The sequence below is a fragment of the Cupressus sempervirens genome, chromosome 8 (assembly GCF_028749045.1).
Source record: "Cupressus sempervirens isolate cs-2001-9-10 chromosome 8, ASM2874904v1, whole genome shotgun sequence".
Taxonomy (NCBI): domain Eukaryota; kingdom Viridiplantae; phylum Streptophyta; class Pinopsida; order Cupressales; family Cupressaceae; genus Cupressus; species Cupressus sempervirens.
Window position 1 is genome coordinate 650,031,880 of NC_143125.1, and position 11,202 is coordinate 650,043,081.

The 11,202-nt window shown below is 35.3% G+C and overlaps 1 protein-coding gene and 2 long non-coding RNA genes across 5 annotated transcripts; all 3 read right to left on the reverse strand.

Annotated features, from left to right (window-relative positions):
• Nucleotides 1-2,648: 2,648 nt before the first annotated feature.
• On the reverse strand, nt 2,649-4,190 carry LOC149544104 (uncharacterized). Its single transcript, XR_016355739.1, has 2 exons — nt 4,051-4,190; nt 2,649-3,868 (listed from the first exon to the last, which is right to left on the reverse strand). It is a non-coding gene; the product is annotated as an uncharacterized LOC149544104 (long non-coding RNA).
• Nucleotides 2,649-8,592, reverse strand: LOC149544105 (uncharacterized). Of its 3 annotated transcripts, XR_016355741.1 has the most exons (4): nt 8,408-8,592; nt 8,141-8,219; nt 7,306-7,500; nt 2,649-7,189 (listed from the first exon to the last, which is right to left on the reverse strand). It is a non-coding gene; the product is annotated as an uncharacterized LOC149544105 (long non-coding RNA). The 3 variants fall into 3 exon arrangements; XR_016355740.1 differs by having other exon boundaries at nt 2,649-7,500; XR_016355742.1 differs by lacking the exons at nt 2,649-7,189; nt 7,306-7,500 and having other exon boundaries at nt 8,137-8,219.
• LOC149544106 (brassinosteroid-responsive RING protein 1-like) lies at nt 8,564-10,866 on the reverse strand. Its single transcript, XM_089798689.1, has one exon. It carries the CDS (start codon nt 9,446-9,448, stop codon nt 8,924-8,926), a length of 525 nt encoding a protein of 174 aa, XP_089654815.1. The 5' UTR covers nt 9,449-10,866; the 3' UTR covers nt 8,564-8,923.
• Nucleotides 10,867-11,202: the final 336 nt, after the last annotated feature.

The window sequence follows — 11,202 nt, forward strand, 5'->3', positions numbered from 1 at the left end:
TATGTATATATGTATATATACATATATATATATGTATATATACATATATATATATATATATGTATGTATATATATATAGGGAACTAATGTTTTCAGTTGTCTTGTTAATTAATTTTCATATTCGTAATTATTGCATTGCTAAAGTTCAAAAACAAGTTTATTTTTAAATTAATTTCTAATCAATAATTTTTCTATTTTAATTGGTTAGTCTAGAATTTCGTGAGGTTTTATTTTTATCTATTTAAAAGAAAGTTGATATATGTATATAAAATCTCGCAATGTTGAAAGTTGTGGCAAGCTCTGGAACTAGGCGATGAAGGAAAAGATGAGCAAGGGCAAAATGGTGGCTACTGCAGAATGTAAGTTGTACTTTGTGTAGGCCAAACCAGCAAAAACAAGAGATTCAAATTTTTGGCAAAGTTGGGATATGAAAAACCCCTCTGCAAATTCACTAGTGCTCACCATATGCAAGAAGAAGAAGTTCTACTTCTGATTGTGGTTTTGGTTTTGGTTTTGGGTTCATACGAGGTTGCGTATTATGATTAGTATTCATTGCAGTACACGACCTTTGAGGCTTTCCTTCTATAAGTTTATCATTAGGATTTGGTTTCTTCATTTTATGGGGGGTTTCTCTAGGTGTTTATAATAGGAAAAGCCAAATGGCATATTTTTCACTTGCTTGACCTCCGCTATATCATTTCATTGATCCAGCAGATTTCATATTTTGGGAAAACCAAAGGAAGGAAAATCCAAGATCTTCCCACTAGCTTTCTCAAAATCCTTGTGAATGAAGGAAATATTATAGTCATTCTCATTTTCTTTTCTATTTACAGTTTGTCTAAGCCATGCCTTAAATTTACCCACTTAAAATGGGAAACACTGATAATGTTTCTTCCCACTCGGTTCATCGGTGCTAGTTTGTTTCGCAGGATCGAGCTAGAGGGCTATTAAAACGACAAAAAAAAATGCAGCCCCAGCATAAAACATGCCACCAACAAAGGTGAAGTCACAACTTCACTGTCAAATGAATTTGGAGGGACCTATTTTTTAACTTCCTTCTTTTTAGTGAAAGTAAATGTGGCTACGAATTTTTTTTTGACAACAAAAGCTTTGTATATGTATTATTTCTAAATGGTAACCTTTAAATATTTTAGATATTTATTAAATTATATTATAATATATAATAAACATTAATATAGATTTGTATATTTTTTATATTAAATATCTTTTATACCACAAACATAAGTAATGGATTTACAACTAAAGGCCTCAAACAACATAAAGATTTTGCAATTTAAATTTTTTGTTTTTATATTTATACTTATATTGTACATAAAAAATAAATATTTTTTATTTGAAAATACATTTTTAATATTTTATAGAAATTATTAATATAAATATAATACAAATATAATTACATTATTAAAATCTATTGTTAAAAATCAATTATGTAATTTAATATAATAAGAATCTTCCGTTAATATCAAAACTACTAGGATTATAAGTAACAATTATTTTATTTTTAAGAATAAAAAGTAAAAGCAAATGTGATTTAGTCAACCAAACATATCGACTAGTAGCATTATCATTCTAACTGAAAAAAATATACAATGGGTTAAAGATAACCAATCTAGAAGAAGTAATACTAAAATTATAAGAGGCAAAGAAAAAACATTGTATATATGTTAAGTATAATTTTTAATGCTATAAATTAAAATATTTTTTTAATTTACTAAAATAGTAGTAAATTAGATATAATTATTTTACTTATTTAAACTCATTTTTAAATTCTAATGTTCTAATTTTAGGTTCTTTTAATTTCTTTGATAATTTATTTCCTCCTAGGCAAGGAGCTCTTGTTTCTAAATGTTTACTTTGACCTACTTTAATTTTTTATTCCATTGATATAAAAGATAGACTAAATAATCATAAAACCTCTTTTAACGATGTTTCTACAACCATTTTGTTCCATTGATATAAAAGATAGACTAAATAATCACAAAACCTCCTTTAATGATGTTTCTACCACCATTCTATTTCAATATGTTCACCCTTGGCCCACTTCAATTTTGTTGCATTTTTGTTTTGGGAAGAAATTTTGGTTTAAATTGTATCTTGTACCACTCCATCTTTTTATGTTCACCCTTGGTCCACTTAAATTTTGTTGTTTTTTCATTTTCCTAAGAAATTTTGGTTAGAATTGTACCTAGTACCACTCCATCTTTTTTTATTTTCTTGCCTTGTACCACTCCATTTTTCATGAATAATAGATTACTATTTTTAAAATTTTAAAAAACATCTTATTGCAAACTGATAACTCTCTCCCACTTCTTTTTATTATAAAGCAAGTGCCACCTAGTGGCTTAATACTTGCCTTCAATTAGATTAAATTTTGTATATAAATTTAATAATAATTTTATTAAATATATTAATTTGTATATAACTAAATATTAATAATCTTAATCTAATTATAATCTTAAATATCATTTATTTTCTAAGTCCTAATTTTAAATAAATACATTTCAATTAATTATAAATTTATTTAAATATTATTATAATATTTCTAAAAGACTATAATTTTAAAATTTTAAATAAATGACAATTTATTTTTATTTTAATAATCAAATATATTTAATAATAATAATGAATTAAATAAAATATTGTCACACTATACATAAATAGAAATTTGATTACAATAGTACTATGCCTCACTGCAAGTACTAAATAAAAAAGACATATAAATATTACAGAATCTACAATGTCATCATGACAAGGACAAGAACCCCTGTGGTACCCAGACTACACACAAAAGCTGCCTTCTAAGGACAAAAACTACTGTGGTACCCAGATTACACAAAAGCTGCCTTCTTTACAGTATTGCTTTGATTAAAACATATCTGAATATAGCCCTCGTGACATAAAAGTTATTCAGCCAGAACAGCTACACATATCCTTTATTAAAGGAGGAAGCCGACCGCACCGCCGACTCAACCTTGACCTTCCCAACCAGAAGTCTGTTGATGACCAAACCCCAGAAGAACTGAAGGATGAGTACATATTAAATAAACAAAACCCATATTAACATTAATATAGACTTCCAAACACCAAGCTGACACTACTCCAACTCAGGATTACACCAGTTGATTCTTTTCTTCCTTCATTATAGCTAATGATGACGCATGCAGATGTTTCAGGTCCTACTGTACCCAAGTCATTCCCATTCCCATCGCTACAATGGTCTTCTTAGGGGCAACAGCTATCTATCCCCTAAAATGCACCCATACATCTATTGTTTACATACCCATCATGCTTCATGATTGCGTTCATTCCAATCATCATCATCCACTGAATAAAATAGTGATGCATAGGTACATTTTTAGGACTGGATGATTATTGCCTTATTATGAATCTGGATGTTGTTATGCATCTGAATGGTATTCTCCAAGACTCTGCCGTCCACCTGCAGCCAAATTATTCCCATCGTTTGTAGTTGCTACAGGGGTCTTATTGGGCACCTGGCTGGTATTCTCCATGACGATCACAACCATATTGTTGCATGGTAGAACCAGTTAGACCAGCGTTGTTATACTTTCTGTAAAGCTTAGAATATCCATTGGGCTCACAGACAGGATAGGTGTGACAGTGCCTTCCTATCGACTAGGGTAATTTGTCCCATATTTTAACTATTTTCCACTGATTAATCTGTGTCCCAATAGATTGTTATGAACCCCATGGAAATTGAATGATAAAGCGTCTGTTAAGGAAGCGCGTCTCATTTTCAGCCTGGAAATTGCTTGTATGTTCTTGTTCAGGGCCCAAGAGCCTTTGATATTTAGCAAATACACCAGCTTTTGAGGATATATATTGCCTGCAGATAAACATGAAAGGTGTCAAAGGAAGCCACAACAAAATCATTTGAAGTGCGATATCAATGCAATGTCTTTAAGATGGGCTCTGAACAATCTAATTCGTCTAAGATGGGCTTGCAAAAAAATGGGGCAATGATATAAATCTAAATAAACAAAGTATACAGCATATTAGACAACTTACAAGTATTCAGCAGATCCGAGACCATTTCTTTTGCTTTCTATTTTCTGATGTGGATCACGGAATTTGATCAGACATGTCGATGAAAACAATTTGTCATATCCAGAAACATCTCATGCTAAGAGGATCTTAGCAGTTTAACCCCCTCCTAATCTTGTCTGACGTCTTCATCTCGTGCTAAGGTCTTCATCTGGTGCTAAGAGGGTCTTAGCTGTTTGCTTGAGTCCATCCGAGAGACAGATCTTTTGTGTGATCGCAAGGAAGATTGAGAGCGGATTAACCGCTTGATTGTCTTGGCAATTTAAGCCCCTCCCAATCTTTCTCAAGTCCATGCAAATGACATCCCCTCTTTAGAGACATTCCATCTTAACACGAGATGTTTCTATGAAGGATTCAAGATTGGGATTTGGGATTCTTAGCAGTTCAACAATCTATCTTGAAACCTGCTAGGAGACATCTCATGAGACATCTTATGCTAAGATGGGGGCCAAACTATTAAGGCCAATGGGAGGGGGTGAAACTGTTGACTTGGTGGTCAACACTTTCTTGTAAATTCGTGACATAGCTTAACCACCTCCTGTGAGTCAGGTTAATCTTAACCACCTCCTGTGAGTCAGGTTAATCTAGCATTACTGCCCCGCCTTCTGTGGGTCAGGTTAAATCTATCACTTGTATCTTGTATCAAACATTGACAGTTCAAGCTTTTGGTTGAATGACAAATGATTCCAACAATTGATATGAGAGCCCTTGAGTCGAGGGTTAGGTCTCCCTTCAGTGAGTGCAGCGAGTGCTGAAGGAGAGATTGTTGACTTAGTGGTAAGCACCTCCTTAACTTCTAAAACTGTGTTAACATAAGATGTCTGTCATTTCAATAAATTTGCAATGGCTCTCAGATAAGGAAGGTGTTAAAATGCTAATACTATTTGCAATGTCTTTCGGATGGATCTGTCTATTGGAAAAATAGAACAGCAGAAACATAGGGGAGAAAAAAAGAACTTATAGCTTGTTTTTATTGAATAATAGATGTCGATTTATACAATAGCTTGACTCAACAACATTCCTAAATGACTGCTAATTAGATTTGACAACAAACTACTTCATGATCAACAACACACACATAAACATGACACTACTGAAACTTATGGACACCTAACTCAACACATCTATAATAAGAACTTGATTCAAACTAAGACTCTTTGACTCAATCCTAGAGTAAATTTGTGTTGCCAGCAACTCAACAAGGCTTGCCACATGTGCAACAACTATTATTGACTACCGTTGGAACATTAACTCCAACACCCCCACTTAATGTGACAACTAAAGGAAACATTATCTAGAAATTATACTTTAAAAATATGGCATAGACGAGTAAGACTTTCTCATAGTCATGCAGCTATCATCCAGCTTCAAAACACAATGCACACACCATCTCCACATGAAATGTCTCATAAACGATGCCAAGCTTCTAGACTTTTAAATCTTCCCGAACTATTGGACACACCATCTCCACATGGAATGCCTCACAACCCTCATAAAGGTATAGCTTCTTCAATCCTATAGCACCTCAAACTATTTGAGCATTCATCTAGCCTCTACTACATTCTTTCCTATTTTCAAAGCATAGACTTCTTCAAAATCGTACAACTTCTTCAATGAAATCATAATCATCCGGTGGTTCTTCTCCTGGTCTCATCTTCTTAACAACTTCTCTAACAGACAAAGTTTAATAGGAAGATATCCCTGATCCCATATTGGAAAAATAGAACAGCAAAAACATAGAGGAGAAAGAAAGAACTTCTAGCTTGTTTTTATTGAATAATAGATGTCAATTTATACAATAGCTTGACTCAACAACATTCCTAAATGACTGCTAATTAGATTGACAAAAAACTACTTCATGATCGACAACATGCACACATAAACATGACACTACTGAAACTTATGGACACCTAACTCAACACATCTACAATAAGAACTTGATTCAAACTAGGACTCTTTGATTCAATCCTAAGACTAAACTTGTGTTGCCAGCAACTCAACAAGGCTTGCCACATGTGCAACAATTATTATTGACTACTGTTGAAACATTAACTCCAGCACTGTCGCGCAAATTAACTTCTAAAACTGTATTAGCATAAGATGTCTTTCATTTCAGTAAAGAAGGGGTTAAAATGCTAATACTGTTTGCAGTGTCTTTAGGATGGATCTGTCTCGCAAATTAACTTCTAAAACTTAGCACTAAGATGTCTGTTATGTCAATAAATTTGCAATGGCTCTTAGATTAGGAGTGGGGTTAAAATGCCAAATGGATCTGTCTCGCAAATGAATTCACAATGTCCGTCAAATGTGCATATTCAGGTAAGGTTGGGAGAGGGTAAAACTGTAGTTCAACTTAATTCTAAGAAAATGCTAATATTGTTTGCAGTGTCTTTAGGATGGATCTGTCTCGCAAATTAACTTCTAAAACTGTCTTAGCACTAAGATGTCTTTAGGATGGATCTGTCTCGAAAATTATCTTCTAAAACTGTCTTAGCACTAAGATGTCTGTCATATCAATAAATTTGCAATGGCTCTTAGATTAGGATGTCTGTCATATCAATAAATTTGCAATGGCTCTTAGATTAGGAGGGGGTTAAAATGGCGAATGGATCTGTCTCACAAATGAATTCACAATGTCCGTCAAATGTGTATATTCAGGTGAGATTGAGAGAGGGTTAAACTGTAGTTCAACTTAATTCTAAGATTGGGAGAGGGTTAAACTGTAGTTCAACTTAATTCTTCCGAGAGACATTGCAATTTAATTCCTCCAGATCCTGCTTGAATCCAAATGAGACATTGGGAAGAGCAGAGATAGAATTTAGCAGTTTGACCCCCTCCCAATCTTGCACGAATACTTCCTCGAGTCCTCGTAAATCCATCCGAGACACAGATATCTCACGCTCAGACGATCTCAACAAGTTCAACCCCCTCCCAAAATCTTGCTTCAATCCTTTCGAGAGACATCTCTAAGATGGTCTTAGCAGTTTAACCCCCTCCCAACCGTGCTTGCATCCCCGAGAGACCACTATAGTCCGTGAACAGAGGTGACCATCTGGTCTGTGGGAAACTCCAAACGAATGCCACAATCGATCACAGAATGCTCCTGCTTTCAAATACGCATGTAAATTAAGCTCAATGCTTTAATACTTGATTTTAAAGATTTCAATTATTTTTTATCCAGTTCTGGCGCTAGAGAAAGGTGTAAAACCTCCAACTTACCTAAATTAAGGCAAAATAAAGTAGAGTTGTGCTGCCCCACGAAAGAAAGCAAAGGAAATAGACAGACCAGCATGTAGCATCCCCTTTTTCAATTTCTTTCGATTTGCAGCTCCATCTATATATTACCATATCGCGATGAAACCCAGAAGTCTTTCTGCCAGAGATATCAGAAAGTACTCTCCGAGTCTCCATTGCCTGCACAAAAAAGGTTCCTTGCTAAATTAGAGATTCATCGCCAATATAAGCAGAGCAAAGCATATAAAGCAGGCAAACAACATAAACAAAAATCTCCTCCACAAAAGTAACAGACTGCTTTCTTCTGAAAAATATCTGATTTTATATTGCTATAACAACTTGCAAATTACAAACATCCCATATGCATGAAGACAAAATAAACCATCAAATTATATATAGAATTCAACGCCTGCAACATTCCATTACTTAAGCTTCTAACGAGATACCATTAGACATCTGTTTAGACATTCATCTTGACCCAAAATTTTTTAAAAACAACAGTTTCATGTCAGAAATAATTTGAAATGTTATAAGAATCTAAAATCTATTGGGTAGGGTATCAATGGAATCGTATCACATGTACTGTTCACAAATCTGTGTCAGGTAAGTAAAACTTGTTTGAAATAAAACCATATAGTCCTTTGTGTTCTGTTTCAATGCCATGAGATCATGCAATTACTTGTGACGGTTTACAAATTATGGTCTCCGCAGAACTAGCTGTCAACCGTAGCTAAACAAACTATTGAAAAAACTGTTACCCCAATTTTTTAACCCCACAATTTTAAGAGCAAGCCACTATATAAAAGAGTAGAAAACTTACAAGAAATACGAGATGCCGAATCTTCATTTAGAGTTGGTTTGTCAAAATTTATGTCTGACCATAGAGGCCATTTTAAGAACTGCAAAGGAGATGAAAAATATAATGAGTATTTGAAATCAAATGGGTTACGTACGGATTAAGATTTTGATGTTTTTTTCCTTTTAACGTTGTTAATTTTACAATCATAATTGTCTATTTATTAAGATCTATTTTATTTCTGAAAACCAATGCGATTTTGTATTTAAGATTCAATTCACACAAACCCACCTCAGAAAATCCCGGTATGGAAAAACTCTAAGCATCATGAAAATACTAGTTGGTGATAAAAAGCTACAGGCATATGAACACTGCATGTCATCCGAATTGAAACGAAGATAAAGTTCTGCAACACAGAAATGGCCACCAGTCAAAACTAACAATACATTCACCAATTTCCCCTCCAATGATTTCATTTACATGTGTAATTTCCCCACCAATACAATAATATATTAGTATTACATATGCTCAGTGCTAAATATGTGTAAAATAAAGGTATTCCGGCCTCAATAACTACTACATAATCCTCTATGGTACCAAAGCACTGTGTCTGTTCTGAGAGGCAGAGCTTAAAACGGCACCACATTTAACACAACTCTCCATTCCCCGACCTAGATGCTATTGCTACATATACATGTGGATTTCATTTACAACAATAAGAGGCAAGCTAAGCTAGCCTGTATTTACAGTAAGAATAGCAAAATGGGTAAATTTATCTGAGACTAAGCTGATATTTTTAAGTGTACCCTATCCTATTTGGGTTGTATGCTGTGTTTGGAATACCATATCTTCCCCAAATAAATACAATAACCGTTCCACCGCCCAGGATCCTTCCGTTTCATCGTTTTCAATTTTTTCTGGCATTAGGCAGGTTCGGCAAAGAGGGCATGTTTTCTGATCATGATCAAGCCATTTATCCAAGCAATTCGTGTGAAAAATGTGGGAGCAATTTGTCAGCTGTGTTATCTCTTCACATTCATCAAACTCATTCAAGCAGACAGAGCATGATACCTCGTCAATTTCGGCAAATCTGTCCGTTAAATCCCCGAATGTTACTACAGGAAGGCGCTCTCTTATCATATCTGCGGTAGCAGAGCAAGCAGCAGAGGAACGCTCTGTCAGATCTGCGAACTCCTGCTCAAGAAACTCCGCTAGTCCAATGAATCTGAGGAGCCAATAGATTCCATTTCTGATAGATGTAAGAAGAAAGACTGCATTGAATAGCAGCTTGGAGACGATGAACTCTGAGTAGCCTGCGGGAAAACCCATCATAGCAGAGGAAGTAGCCCGTTGTAGACCAGTTTTGGTTCAGATATATCAATCCCCACTCCCGGTAACGACTGGGACTATGAAAGAAATATATTATGCAGAATGCTTGGAATTTCAACGGTGAGCTCTCGACTGAGTGCCTCTAATAAAAGCACTGAACGATGCAGGTTTTAGCCTTCAATGCATAAATGTTCTGACCCAGCGGAAATATAAACTGGGTTGGATAAACCCAGATGATTCTGAGACAAAAAATATCTGGGCTAGGTAGATCCAGATGAATTAGACGCAATAATCCTCAATTAATGAGTTCGAGATCTAAGCACCTGAACTTCAAAGGCTTCAAATTGTACAGAACAACACAATTGGCCTAAATTCGAGCTTACTGGGTAAAAAGATTATCACCAAGAACTGATGAAGACACTCGAGCAGGGAGCGACAATGGTTAGGAGTTTCAAACCCACACAAAATTTTAGAACCCAACCCAAATCAATTTTGGGGCTAATAACATGACATTTGCAACAAATCACACTAAACAAATGCACCCCGACAAGAACTCGGACCTTCAAAGTAGATTTTATAGCAATTTCTAGCCTACCCAAAAGAGATTAGGCCTGCAAAAGCTCAATCTACACAGCGAAACAAAAAAAAACAGCAGATTCAGCAGAGTAGGCCTACGAGGACTTACTCCGACGGCATGAAAAGCAGATTCGTAAGCCGAAAGGTGCAAAAACAGGCCTAGCAAAATCACAGATTCCTGCTCATCCAACTGCAAAATTAGTGAATATAAGAACAAAAACAGAGACCGATTGAAGAACAAGTGGAATATTATATCATAAACGGCACGGACGAATCAAACCCAACAAAAGCATTTGGGTATGTAATCTTTCTATCAGATTGAAGAAAGACGACTGCAATGTGATCTCGTCCAGAAGCGAATGCTCAGAAGAACAGCATTTGCTTCAGAAAACCTTGGGCAGAGAAAGCAAGAAAGGAATCCAAAGCCGGAGAGCCTATTAGGCTGATAGAGAAGAGAGGAAAGGGGAGGTTGGAAGGGAGCCCCTGCACGGTCTTTATAGCCTTCTTGAGCTACTTTTTTGTGTCGAGTCACAGTCACCCACCCACAAACACACAACACGCGTTGACAGGCCAAGAATTGACATCCACTTACATTTGCGCGAGCCAAAATGGTTTTGGATTTACTACCTAAAGCAAACTGTACTCTGCCTTTGATTAGCATTTTAACAGTAGCCTGATATTGATGTATGAGAGGAAAGATGTCACTGTAATCTGTTTTCTTGTGAAAGGTGAAAATATTGATTGATTAAGGTGGGGTTGCACGAAGCCATTGAGTGGTCATGGGTGAGTCAGAGATAACTTGGGGGGTAGTGCTCAGACCTCATTGTTGTTGGGCATGGAGAATGTGGGAAAGCAATCCACACTAGTGGGTGTGGGCTTTGCTAGAATTTTGGACACACAAGGAGTGGAAGTTGCCTCCGTGGGTTTTGTCTAATAGTATTTGTCCCCTGTTTTACTCATGCTGTAGATGTGGGCAGAGTCTTGAATTTCATTATTAGCACTTTGTTTGCTTGCTTGACATATATGACTATTATTTAGGATTTGGGGACCCTTTATTGATTTATCTCTAATTAGGAGTAATATTATTATTATTTTATGACATATAATAAAAGGTTGAAAGGTGGGATTTGGGTATGACATTTTCTTACGTAAGCATGACAAGGAGATTGCTAATTTTGTAC

Bases quoted from the DNA above. Each gene is read 5' to 3' on its own strand.
- LOC149544106 (XM_089798689.1), bottom strand. From the start codon at position 9,448: ATGATGGGTTTTCCCGCAGGCTACTCAGAGTTCATCGTCTCCAAGCTG.